Raw genomic sequence first — 13,961 nt, 5'->3', positions numbered from 1 at the left:
AGAGAGAGAGAGAGAGAGAGAGAGAGAGAGAGAGAGAGAGAGAGAGAGAGTGAGTGAGTGAGTGAGTGAGTGAGTGAGTGAGAGAATCGTCTCAAGGTCTTATCCGCGAAACCAGTCCTCCCACGCTTATCAGCGTGTCCTCAGAAAAGTGCTTCGCGATGTCGCCGCGGCGATTACAGCGAGATAAACTGTCGATCGATCGTGGCTGAAACACGTTTTGCAAAAACGTCTCCGGCAGCAATACGTCCTCGCGTTTTTTCGTATCGCACGCATTTTGTCAAAAAAGCAAAATTATTTTTAAAGGAATAAAAACTATCTAACACAACATATCTACATACATATCTCTATATATTACATATTAATATGTTAACTCTTTAAGTGCAGACGTGGGTCTCCCAGACCTACTCAAAAAATTGCGCATCAGCGTTTCTAAAAAAAAACTAGGTCTTTTGAAACGCTTATATTTTCGAAACTACTGGTGAATTTTTCAATTTGTTTTTTTATCGACGCATAATCGTTCGAACTTTCAAAAAAAAATTAAAAAATATTAATTTTTTGCGGAGATATTCGATTTCTAAAAGTCGCGTGGATTTTTCACAGACCCCGGTCTGTGGCCAACTTGTCAGTTTTAAGGTCTGGTTACGAAGGGACTTAATTTCGATATAAATAAATTGGTTAAGTTTTAATAAACCGATTTTTCGTTAATGTACAGACAAATGATTTTTTAAGAACAAATTAGTTTTCACATAAAATAAATACAAACAATAGTGGTTCTGCTTACATATATATCGGATATATATTATTAGTGTTAAGTTTTCATTAAAAATGCTAAGTCGCTCGGATTTGCCTTGCTAATAATCCTTATCGATGATTTACGCTCTAGCGTCGCGATATTGAAACAAACTTATATCACCGTCTATTGTGCGTGATATATTTGCGTGAGATATAACTACGTTTTCGAAGAAGATTGAATCTTAAAAGGCTTTATTAGAAGCCTTTTAGAAGGACACTCATTGCGGATTTTAGAACACCACGTAGAGAAACGCTATAATCCCATCTTCTTCTCTGTTTTTCTGTCTCTTTCTACCATGTCGCAGAGAATGCAACTTGTTCGTGTAATATCTTGTTTAGTTGGACAAACAAACCCCGCGGGCGCGCCGAAGACACCTAATTGCCCGCTCGTATTTGCTCGATAAACACCTTCAACAACGTGTAAACCACTCATTCCTCCTCGCTCAGTGACTTCCGAAGTAATAAAAACCGATGTCTTTGAGTCTCGTGTGCTGCTTCTCTCGCGGTTTAGCTCTATTCAAGTGTTATATCATATTGTTATCTTTAGTTGTACCGATTGCTTACAAATGTTTCATATCTCTTCTTCTCACATACGTCATCTCTTGTCCAATTTTCCGTAAAAATCGCGAATTACCGATTTTTGAGAGAGAGAAAGAGAGAGAGAAAGAGGGAGAGAGAAAGAGCGGACGATCGTCATCATGTTGTTACGCGCGAGCGATTAAATCGGAGAGTGACGCACTTTTCTCGAGACGAGACCGACAACGTGGGAAGCTTTAATTGCCATCGAGAGTTCGTGCTTAATTTCGACGCTATCGTAATCGTTCTGTGGTACCGGCATTGGTGTGTATATACCGGGCATCGCCTCGAAATGACCGAGGCGCCACTCTTATCTGAAGAGGTCTCGGGATAAGCCCGATGATTGAGGAGAAAAGGGGCACTCGAGATATGCCGACGCGCTACTCGCGGGAGAGAAATGGAGGTGACGGAACAGAAAGAGAGAAGAGAGAGAAGGAGCGCAGCATCCTGATCGAGACACAAGCTACAACGATCGTCATATCGATACCGCAAAATGGTAGGAACCTGAAAAAAAAAACCCCGTCTCGACGATTCTTACGCAGGAATGTCTATACGTTAGGAATTTCACGACGCGCGAGTTAGCACGCTGCGTTTTTCAACAGATCTCAGTTTTGATACGTTATCGTTAAAAAACAAAAAGGAATTATTTGCAAAAAGAGATTTTACAATTCACAAAACTACGCGAAAATTTGATGCAAATGTTTTATTTATATAATTTATTTTATTTCTTCTCATTTTTCTACGTGCGTACCGAATTTACAATTTATTACATTTGCGAATGTCATTTTCATAGAATGCGAAAAATTGCGTTGTTCGCGTTGTCTGAGCGAGTGTGTTCACGATTGTTTAAATCTATTTATTTATCAGTACGCGACAATCTAACGCGAATAACTTTGCATACCTTGCGCAGACAGTACAACAAAGGTTACATTTGCATCAACTCTCGTACATTGTAACACTAATGCGCTCGTGATAAATATCTCGAGAATCTCCAAGGCTACTTGTGCCAAATCCATGCTTCAAATTATCGTGTTTTTTTTGCAAAAGTGGCAACTAAATTCAATACACATTTCTCCTTAGAAAGCCCCAAAAACAGTGAATGAAATTAAGCGTTTCGTAAAAGTTTGTTTTTTTAATATCTATCTCTTTTCACGTCCGGTTTTTTACGCTTTTCTCTCTATGACTAAACCAGTATTGTGTCGTAAAGTTTTTCGGATAATATTAAATAAATAATCTGTTGCTGATTGTAAATAATTTGCTCGAAGTATTTAAAATAAATTAGAAGTATATTATCGCGAGAACAAGTGTAAAACCTATTCAAAACATGCGAACTTTTCCGAATATCAAAGCGCTTTGGATTATCTGGCTTTCCTAACCGAAAAATTATAGATTGTAGCAGATAATTGTACTCTCGTTACTTATATTATTAAATATGTTATTAATCGTCGAATCGTCTTCGATCGATGAAAAAGATAATCGACAGGTAAGAAAGTGGAATAGCGCGTATCGCGCTGTCGAAATCGAAAGAGTACAAGAGGGCAACCACCGCGTCTGCTTCTTCTCTTTATCTCGAGATTTGAGAAAAAGCAGACGCTCCGTGGTAATCTGCATGATATCGGAATCCCTAAAAACCAACGTTAACAGGACAGGAGGCGGGGAGAAAAAAGAAAGAAGAAAGAGAGAGATTGGATCAAGAAGCGCGGACTTATTCTATTCTCGGAAAGTTCCTTTAGATAACGGAGATGTAAAGTGTATTTAAACAACAAAAAGGAAAAGATATAAATTCGTTATGATGCCAGACATCGAGTTGATAAAAACTTTACGACTGTTTTGTTTTTTGTTTTTTTTCCACACAAAAATCGCGCTGACGTCAAGAGTAAAACGATTCACATAAGAAATTTTCTTACATTGACGTAAAAATCAATAATATAAATTTTCAAGCTCGACAAAGCTAAACTAAACTGTGATCTTTCATTTCAATAATAAAAAAAAAAAAAAAAAATCATAAGAAAATTGCAAAGGATGAAACAATAATCAAATTTCAACATCAAGTCAATAAAAGCGTTAATGCGCGTAACTCGCGCAAAAGAGATGTGACGCGAGAGACTTTTACTTTTGCGCAAACCGAAGTTTTACATTCGAACGGGATTTCTCTTTGCGATTTCTCGCGAAGATCAGCGATCGATCGGTTTGTACCGGTCGCGCACGCGATGCACGAGAAGTCAGCAAGCAACAACGGCGGATGCGACTAAAAACGGCCGCGGTACACGTGTGCGGCTCGGAGACACGTAGCGTAAAAAGACACGATCGCGATTATCAGTATCGTCGCGCTGCATGCCGCGAGCTGAATATTAGCGTAATGAGCTGATACCTAGATGATAGCGTAGATTTCAGCTCGCAGCGAGTGTCACGATCGGTCGATCTGTGACGCGCGCGAATAATTGTTAAGCGCGTGGATAATCTCGTTCCGGGAGAACGATAAAAAAAGAGAGAGAGAGAGAGACGCGCTAATCGGAATCGGGACTTAAGAGGTATCGTGATATTGATTAGCGGATGTCACGGAGCCGATCCACGAAAAGTTGCGATGTCAAAATACTTTTACGTGCTATTGCTGCAGCGAGTGAAATACACACACACACACACACACACGCACACGCACACGCACACGCACACGCACACGCACACACACACACACACACAAGCACGCACGCACGCACACAAGCACGCACGCACGCACGCACGCACGCACGCACGCACGCACACACACACACACANCACACACACACACACACACACACACACACACACACACACACGTCCAAAAAAGAACAAATCGCAAATTCCGCGTTTCTTTCCCCTGTCTTTTCTCTTATCGGCGTCGATCGATCCGGCAAGCACAACGAGCGCCAGCACAACAAATGTGCAAGAAAAATGAACGCGAAAAGAAGATGAAAACAAAAAAAAAGAAACAAACAGTTATTGATTTTTTTTAAACGTGGGAACGATTTACGCAAAAACAGTGTGATGTTCTTCTTTTATTAGAAGCTAATCTGACGAGAGACGATTATCAGCAACGCTTATCTCCTTTTGTTTCTTGTCCAAGTCTCTTATTCCGCGTAAACGTATGAAACCCCTCCTTCTCCCCCTCTACAGACATCTTTCCTCGTTTCCTTTCACCGGCTATGTCTTCTCTTTTCTTTTTTCTTCTCCCCGAGATTCTTCCTCTCTTCGCGAAGAAACGCGCCGGAGACAGAGAGACAACTATCGCGCCGCTGATCTCGCCTAGTTAGCCTTTCTTCCTTCGGTCCTCTCCAGCATCTCCTCCGTTCTTCCTCTTTCCCCTTGTCACCGTTGTCTGCGTCCTCACCTGTAGTCGCTCTCGCTGGATGCAACTCGTTCTTCCTTCAGCGAGCGCGGAACCGATATCGAAGCTTGCCTTATAAATACAGTCGGGTAGCTGAAGCGAAAAGGGGAACGATAGAGAAAGCGAGAAAGAGAGAGAGAGAGAGAAAGAGGCAAGGAGGGAGAGTTATCAGGAGGGGGAAGAAAGGGTGAGCCTACAAATTGCTACACCGCATTGTGGTGTCACTCTGGCCTGTTACAACACGGCCCCGGCATCTCGCCGGAATGGTGTCCGCGCGCGAGAGTCGTTTTCTTCTCCTCCCGCCTTATGTCCCTTCTTCTTCTTGCGCTCCTTTTCCGCGCGCAAGCCCCTCCCGCCCTTTCGCGGTGTTAGCTCCGACTAAGGGCTTATAGACGGAGGAGGAGCCTCTTACACGCGTGTAAACGCGTCTTTTACATCCATAACCTGTCTGTTCCGCTGCGAGTCGAGGTGGCCGATATTTCTTCTTTCGAACATTTTGTTGAAAACACACAGATAAAAAAGGGGAGAGATGTAATAATTTTATTCTAAGACAAAACTCTTAATTAGATACATTTATTGTTTGAAAACTCTTTTTGTATAGAGCTTTTAAATATTTTTAATTCTTCGGCGTTTGTTGATTTCTCAACAAGGGTTTGAGGTTTTCTGTGTACACTGTGGGATTTTATTATCGAGTCGAATTGTAAGCGCTGACAAATTTTTACTAACAAACATTTAAAGCTCCGCGATATCACACTTTTGCCCGACAAATACAAGACACATCACTAACTCGGCCTAACCTGATCACACGAGACCCCAACATCCGCGGTAATGCATCAGCGTGTTCGAGCATCGTATTTATCAACCGGGTACGAGGGCTCGCGTTACATCTCTCGCTCATGGGAGAGCGGAAGAGAACGGGAGAAGGCAAACCAGGCGAGATCGTACGATCGAAGAGAGAGAGTGTTCGATTAACGGAATGTTAAAAGACTCCGGAGGTGTCGCTATCGGAGACGATCTTGCCACGCGATGATATGCGAGAACTTACTAGAGAGGAATATCACATCGTGGAGAGGCGCGGCCGGCTCGTCATATTAGCAATGATATACCAGCAAATAACAACAGCAACAACAACGGCGCGGAAGAAAAGAAGAGACGCGCCTCTTTCGAGCCCAGTGTTTCTCAGATTGTCTTTCGCTTCGATAAAAACATTCATTTCGAGTCTCGTTTCCTGCCTCCTTCAAATGTCGTTTATTCAACATACGAAAAAACAAATTAATTTACAACAAATTTATATTACAGCAAATGTAATTATACAATAAAAAATTTTAACAAAGAAACCAAAACGGAAATTAATATCCGACCGTTCGAACTTTTCTACATCCGTCGCAAGATTCCGACGAAGAGTTTGCGATGAGAACCGTCGCTTTACGCGATCGATGACGAGCTCGGCGATGGGAGATATTCTTTACGGCGAACACGATTCAATAAAGCATTTTATAAAATCATCGCTTATTAATTTGACGCTTGCGCACGGCCGGGGGTCGACGCTGAGACCCCCACGGAGCGCCTCCTCTTTTATCCCGCTTCGCATCGTCGATCACCGGTGTGATACTCGATCGGAGAGAGAAAGAGACACACACACACGCGGGGGCTTCCCTCCTCCCACATAATACTTGGGCAACTCCCCTTTAGGTGTTCGGAGCGCGCTTCGTTTCGAAATTGTGAAATGTATGTCAGCGTAAGATAGAATAAGAGAGGAGGGAGGGGGGGAAGGATTTTCGCCGCGCTAATAGCGCGATAAGGAAACCAGCAAGGAAAATCTTGACGCGATTGTTACAGCGCAATAGGAAACGGGCGCTTGAAAGAACAGATATTAATGTCGAGTCTACCGTATCGCGTAATCTACCAGCTGGTAGATTACACAATTGAATCTGATTTCCTGATTAGAAACAAAATCACTTGTTTCTCTTGTTTTTTGTTTCTCGATAGAAAATAAGAAAAATGCGAACAATTTTATTGAGAGTGAAATGAAAATATGGAAAGAGTAGCTGTGATGAGCAGCCGGATCGTAGCGAATCGCTTGCGACAGAGCGAGCGCGATCAAATTTGCGCACGAGTGTTTTTTCAATCGAACGAGGATGATCAAATTTGCGACTGATCGCCGCCGCGGTTGTATAAAGCGATACTATGTATTTATAAGCTGATGAAAAAAGAGAGAGAGAAAAAGATACGCGTGCGATCGCGGAGGAGGCACCGTGTTGTCGCAACCGCAGCCTGTCGTGCGATACGAGATAAGAGAGCACCGGGTGACTACAAAATATTGACGACGTCAGAGGGACTTTATCGCGCTTAGTGTGCTTTTCGCTCCCGCGACCGAAATGCGCGGTTTTTTACCGCTCGCTGGACCGCCATCGACCTCCGAGAGGCCGAACGAACGCGACATCGGAATTTACTGTAAAAGGCCGAAACACACCGAGAGAAACGTGCGAGAGAGAGAGAAAGAGAAAAGCCGTCGTGCCGCTTCGAGAGTCACGGATGGCGATCGTTATCGCCGTCACATGTGCAATGCACGGCAAAAAGTATCGAGACATGTTATAAAAGTGCCGCCGGCTCTTACAGAATCGCTTCTATACGGCACAAAAGTTAGGCGAAGAAGTGTGCGGATGTGTGTCGTAATGCGAAAACCGAATAGCGAGAGACGAATAGAATATTTCTCGGATTCTTAATCTCTAACGATCGTTTTTTTTCGAAGCAATGATGTAAGTGTTTTGTTTTGTTTTCTTACAGTTGATGGGAATTTAAATAGAAAAGTGATCGTATAAAAACATATAAAAGCAGAGCAAAATGGAAAAAAATGAAGAAGAATTTAATATGAATAAATTTTCAAGAAAAGATGGATATATATATATATATATATATCCATCCGATGACGATATACTATATATACAAAACTGATTAGATATTTGACGCGTGACACACACATACACACAGACTTTTTATGAATTTATTGCAGGTGTCCGTGAAATATGCGAGTAAAATGACGATCAGCGCGACGGTGACGTTACGAAAGAAGGAAAAACGTAGTGTTGGCGGGTGAAAGAAAAGAGCGGGATGGGAGACGGACGGGTCCGTTATTTTAACACGGCGTTATTAACTCAATTACGCTCTCAATTAGCAGTCACGCGCACGAGCCGGCATCTCGCAATAATTACGCGATCATTAATGCCGCTGTCCCATGAGAAGGCCCCGAACGTGTATATACATCGCAAACGTACAATTTTCCCGCTCCAATCCAAGAAGGAAACGTTTGTTCTCGTCGAAACAAAATCAACAGGATTTTCGCAAAGTATAAAAAAATCATTATTTGAAAAATTATTCAGACTTCCAAAGAAATCTAACGACAGTTAAATGCGGTAAAAACGATTGGTTTTTTAAAAATCAATCAGTGAATTCGCAAAACGATCTACACAGAGAAGGGATAGAAGAAAGATAACAAGAGAGAGAGAGAGAGAGAGAGAGAGAGAGAGAGAGTGTGAGAAAACAGGAGATAGAAGAAGAGGAGGGACCTGGCTCGACGAGTCGCCGCGACGTGAAAGTGGGTTCCAACTTTCGTGATCAGAGCCACGTGATCGCGAGATCGCATGCCCCGCCGCGACAAGGGCGAAGGGGGCGACGAAAAGGATCCAGACACTGGATCTGGACCCGGGATCTCGTCTGGCCTCGATCGTTTCGCAAATATCGTTCAAAGAAGACGATTCACAGAAAAGCGAGGAACTTATATCGCGGGAACTTGACTTCTCGTTCGTAAATCTTTTTACACATCCAAGTACATTACACACACGCGCACACACACACACACACCTCTCTCTTTACACCTACACACACATATGTATAATCGATCAATCATGGTACTTGACCAAAAAGACATTTGTACACGTACGTTTCGGAGTGTCTTCTGCTCAAATATTGTGTAGCGACATTTCTCAAATCATGACTTAAACGAAATTTAAACAAAACTAAATGTCACTGATAAACCGATTGGCTTACAGATAAGAGAAAAGAGTAATTAAGATATACTATCTGATATGAATTTTTATATAATAGGAAATAAATGATTTCTAAATCTCGATAAAACAAAAAAAAACGAATTATTAGTGTACATGCAAAATCTGTGCGATCACGATAAAAGCAGTCACTCGTCGAGAGCGTGTTACCATTCGTACCAATAACGCCAGCCTAAGTGTCTCTATCTGAAACACGAGTGAGACACGTATCCTTAGAATCAAAAGATCAGCTGACGGACGTCGCTCACGTTATCAAAAGTGCGATATTGTTCGTGCAATGCTTGTACGACAGCACACAAAGAAAGTAACCGGAGTTTAGAATGCTACAATCGATTATTTCTCTACAGACATATCATCGATCATGATATCTTTACCTGTTTTTTTTTCATCTTATGAATATTTTATTTTTACGATCTTATAATGTCAAACTTCTTTTTGAAACTCGTGTAATATTTTATTATTTATCCCGGCGAGTGTTTCTTCGTTGTAATGATATCCTTTTAAAAACAAAATTATTTTAAAATACTATTTATCACGTTTACATCATTTATGAGTGATAACAATTTACACGTATATTTTCCAAAGTTTGAAATATTTATTGAGAAAAAAAAACAGTTTGACCGAATATTAACAGACTTAATATTTTTGCCGCCGCGGTTATCATGTTTTAAATATGAGTCGAAAAGAACATATATTAAGATTAATCTAAAAGCGTTATTATAAAGTAATTTTCACTTTTAACTTACAATTGTATATTTTTGTCTTTGAGAATTCTATTGTTTGCTATTTCGAAATTATTTTCTCGTCTTTCTAATTTCTTTTCAACTTTCACGACTGCGACAGATAAACAGACAGAATCGTTGTGAGAAACTCGTTCTTCTTCGAGCGTCACGAATTAATTTATTCGATCGTTGATTTTAATTCTTGCAGGAATAGCTTCTGTCGATAGAGAGAAAGAGAGAGAGAAACAGATTTTGTAGATTAATTTCAAAAGTAAAAATTTTTTTAATGTGATAATATATTTCAAATTTCATGTATAATTTGTAGACAAAAAGTATATGTTATTTTAGACAAATAATCATATTACTTTGTCAAAAAAATCTGAAATTTCTTGTATCAATATTTTATGTGTAAGCTGATAACTATCTCTCAAATTGCAAAGTTAATTTGCAGTATTTGCTTTAACCGTTGCTTACTCTTATCTAATTGTCGCTATCGTTTCATAATTATTTAAAATAATTCGCAATAATTTTTTTGAATTCAATGTTCAATTTTTTCGACTTCAGTGTTCTGCGATTTCAAAACTCGCGCCAGTATGTTTAAAACTCTCCTTTACAGAGCCTTCGCGCCAAGAGCGCGATGCAATTCAATAGTTTTTTTAAAATAAACTTGCATATACATCGAGCGACCAAACAGAGAACGCGCGAATAATTAAGTAATCGCGTTGGTTAATTTGGCTAATTAATCGCTATCATTAACATTAATTTTTTTAAACGTATAATTGATCGTTTCTTGTTACGAAATGTACAGAACATCATGACTGTAGAATCTACGAGAATGTATTCTGAATTCACCGATTTTACGGTCATAATGTACAAACTATACAGAAATGAAGTGATTGATTCAAAATCTCTAGATCTAGCAAGATAAAAACGTCTGATATATTCAGTTTCGCAAATCTCGGTCTAAAAACGTCTATCCGTGACTAACTTCACGAGCCAGCATCACACTCAACAAATTCAAATTAGCGACATTAAACATAGCGGGAACAAAATATTTTACCAAAAAAAAAACGTGCTAACAAAGCACACGAACTTCCTGTTCTCGACGTACATAGTGAGAGAGAACGTATGTATCAACACGTGTCGAGAAAAGCACGAAGAAAACGTACACACGTCCGAAAAAAAGCCGGAAAAAGGAAAAAAGCACAAACTTTCGGAGACTCACGTTTTAGCGGCTTAGGATTGCTCTGCTTGCGGCGTGACATCCTCTGCGCTTTGCCATCACCCGTTCAGCGTGGACATGTTGCGTTGCGTGGATATGGCGTGACGATTGATGATGAGGCGGTCACAAGGTGTGAAAATGGACGGTCAAACAATTCGCGACACAACAAGACACACGTGCGACAGCGTGGACGAAGAGGAGGAGAGCAGGAAAGAGAAGTTGAAGAGTGACAGAAAAAAGAACAGCTAAAGCCACGACGACGGTATTATACGAACGATTACACGAGACGGGACAAATTGACAAGAGATACGCACTCCCGGCAACGTGAGATTCCGCGTGCGACGTAACGTGACGCAAAGTGAAAAACCGCAAGCTTCGTTAGCGATTAGCAATGAATGCCGGTAGTGTGAACGTCTGCGGTAAATTCATACACATTAGACACCGTTCGACCGCGACCGCTGTCAGCGCGCAACTAAACAAACGCGCAGCCAAACACTCCCCCCACTCCCCTCTTCGGGCGCCGCGGCATGACCACGTGAGACAAGTGGCGGGGGAGAAGCGACGACGATCACCGATGAAATTTAAACGTCGCGCGCATCACGACCATTGACCAAAAAACCACTACTACATATGTACATAGTCCAGAATGCAGTCTGATGTTCAACGTTGTTTAACCACTTGCGGTAGAAAGACGTGCCACGCACGTCGAGATGCTTCTGTTACCGGAACGCCAGCGACGTGTTACACACGTCGTCAGGCGATTGTTGCAGAAAAGAAAATGACGTACGTGTCACGTCAACTGTGACGCATTTATTTATTAATAAATAAGATTAGTATTCATACATATGTAATTTTATCATCAGTTGATATCATGCGTCTTTATATTCTCTTCTGGAACCCCCTGAACGCTGCCTGAACGCGCCCCGAAATGATTTGCACTCGACTGTTCTGGCACGCGCAACCGTAAATTTCTTTGCACCGCAAGTGGTTAAGCACTGAAAGTTTCTGATTTTCAAAAGTTACATATTTTATAGACTTACAAAACTGACAGTAAAGTTTTTGAAACACAATCTAAAAGCAGACTTAAATAGGTGCGCGACGTGAAATGTATAGTATATGCTACTACTATCTTCGGGAAGATTTCGAAAACAAATATGACGCGGCACAAACTCGATGATAATTTGACCTGTATGATAACAGAGAGAAGCCTGAGAGCGGCCATGGCCATAAGAGTTTCTGGCCCGAATTCATAGTCGCTTCTCAAATCTTAGATCTCGTCTCCAATCTCAAATCTCAGTTCTCAGATCTCGAATCTCCAACCTTAAATTTCAATGTGAATAGGTTATCTTGTAATTTGGTAGTTTGTGGTCATAAAGTGTACTATAACAAGCGTATTATTACAAGAGAGAAAGACATGAGTTAATCTAACCTAATCTCGTCTTTATTTTACTTGTTTAACAAGAAATTAAAAGCAAGAGTGTAAAAGAAAAAAATTTTTTTTTAAAAATTTGAAAAAAGTTACTCGATCAGCAAAAATTATTATCAGTAAGTAAGTATAAGTTTTATATCATATTAAACTTTATATAAGAATAAGTAACTAACTGTAATAATGTTAATCCTTTAATATTGAAAAAGCAATACAAACTTATCTTTGCAAACTTATTATTTTTATTAAAACTAGTACTTAATTGAATATTTTATGTATGTCAACTATTTCTTTATTTTTTTATAGTACTTATGTAAGTAATAGTGGAATCAGTATATTGAAATTGACCATTTTTAACATTAATAGCAGTAATGACTACAAAAATTATTCAATAAGAATTTAAATTATTGTTTTTAAATTTGTTACAGGTTAAATTACCATGGAAGATTTAGAAGAGTTTTTGGAATTTATGGATATGGCAGAGGTTGCAAATATAAGAATACCTAAGCGTTACATTCGGGATTACTCAAATCCTTTTGAATTCTTCTATGAAGAAGCATTTAAAAAACGTTTTAAAAATTTAGTAAAGAAGCAATTATTGATTATTTATTGCCAATTATTAAAGATAACTTGGCAAAAAATAGTAACAGAGGTTTACCAGTATCACCTGTTTTGCAACTTCTTATGACTCTTCGATTTTATGCAACTGGCAACTATCAAGTAATTAAGATATTTAATTATTAAAACAAGCATTAATTAAATTTTACTGAGATTTAAAATGATTTTCAATAAAATTATAAATATCAGATTGTTACGGGTGACTTAAGAGGCTTTTCGCAATCCACTGTATGCAGATGTATTAAAGCAGTGTCGATAGCATTTGCAGAAAAACTTCATGAATATGTACACTTTCCTAAAACTCTGGAGGGTCAACGAAACAATATCAAAAAATTTTATGAAATAGCTGAATTTCCAAACGTTGCTGCTTGCATTGACGGAACTTTGATCAAAATTGCGAATCCTGCCAAAGAAATTGGAGAAATCTTTCGCAGTAGAAAAGGCTCATTTTCTTTAAATATTTTGGTAATTATATACAATTACAATATTTTAATTGCAATGAAAAATATTATTGTGCATTATATTTGTATTTGTATCTGTTTAGGCTGCTGTAGAACCAAGAGGAGAAATTTTGTATATCGATGTTCGACACCCGGGAAGCACTCATGACAGCACTTGCTTTGATCGCAGTGCCTTGAAACTGTTTTTTATGGAGAATAGGATAAAAGGTAAATATATAAATATAAATATGAGACAAGAACGTTTTGAGAAAAAGTAAAATTTGAAGATATGTAAAATACGAATGCAATTAGTACTTGATTTTTGTTATTTTGTAGGTCTGCTTTTAGGTGATAATGGCTATAGTTGTCACTCATATTTACTTACACCTGTTTTGCGACCACTTAATCAGGCAGAATGTAATTATAACAAAAGTCATAAAAAAACAAGGAATGTTATAGAAAGGACATTTGGTCGATGGAAAAACAAATTTTCTTGTTTAAAAAGAGGTCTTTTAACCAAGTTAAATACTTCAATTGCTATCATTTGTGCTACAGCTGTTCTGTGGAACTTGCATATCCACATCAATTGCCCAAATAATAATATTTTAGTTGAAGAAGTAGAACAAGAGAATGCAATATATTTAGATCTTGATCCTCCTCGTAATATAAATGGGTTGGATTATCGATTGCGCTTTATTATTCGACACTTTTATTTAAGATAATTATTTTATAAAAAT

The 13,961-nt window shown here is 39.3% G+C and overlaps 1 protein-coding gene and 1 long non-coding RNA gene across 4 annotated transcripts in view; one reads left to right on the top strand and one right to left on the bottom strand.

Annotated features, from left to right (window-relative positions):
• The window catches only part of LOC109860056, a 61,052-nt gene extending 50,238 nt beyond the window's left edge, over positions 1-10,814 (bottom strand). Inside the window, exon 1 of the long non-coding RNA XR_002250774.1 lies at positions 10,744-10,814. This is a non-coding gene — a long non-coding RNA (uncharacterized LOC109860056). The remainder of the gene's footprint in view (positions 1-10,743) is intronic.
• Positions 10,815-11,460: 646 nt separating this feature from the next.
• On the top strand, positions 11,461-13,961 carry LOC109860055 (putative nuclease HARBI1). Of its 3 annotated transcripts, none has more exons than XM_020438904.1 (5): positions 11,461-12,289; positions 12,595-12,886; positions 13,021-13,249; positions 13,329-13,452; positions 13,561-13,961. In XM_020438904.1, the coding sequence occupies exons 2-5, from the start codon at positions 12,867-12,869 to the stop codon at positions 13,944-13,946; spliced, it is 759 nt and encodes a 252-aa protein (XP_020294493.1). In that variant the 5' UTR covers positions 11,461-12,289; positions 12,595-12,866; the 3' UTR covers positions 13,947-13,961. The 3 variants fall into 3 exon arrangements, with proteins under 3 accessions (XP_020294493.1, XP_020294492.1, XP_020294491.1); XM_020438903.1 differs by having other exon boundaries at positions 11,465-12,285; positions 12,974-13,249; XM_020438902.1 differs by having other exon boundaries at positions 11,465-12,289; positions 12,974-13,249.

This window comes from Pseudomyrmex gracilis, unplaced genomic scaffold, assembly GCF_002006095.1.
Source record: "Pseudomyrmex gracilis isolate BER0280 unplaced genomic scaffold, ASM200609v1 scaffold_321, whole genome shotgun sequence".
NCBI lineage: Eukaryota > Metazoa > Arthropoda > Insecta > Hymenoptera > Formicidae > Pseudomyrmex > Pseudomyrmex gracilis.
The sequence above is the reverse complement of the archived record's forward strand: the minus strand, read 5'-3'. Positions and strand labels throughout refer to the sequence as shown.

What these genes read in the sequence shown, in the direction of transcription:
- LOC109860055 (XM_020438903.1), top strand. Translation starts at nt 12,851, where the DNA reads ATGACTCTTCGATTTTATGCAACTGGCAACTATCAA. An exon ending in ATGCAACTGGCAACTATCAA is followed by an intron (nt 12,887 to 12,973) that starts GTAATTAAGATA and finishes TATAAATATCAG; the next exon opens with ATTGTTACGGGTGACTTAAG. An exon ending in TATGGAGAATAGGATAAAAG is followed by an intron (nt 13,453 to 13,560) that starts GTAAATATATAA and finishes GTTATTTTGTAG; the next exon opens with GTCTGCTTTTAGGTGATAAT.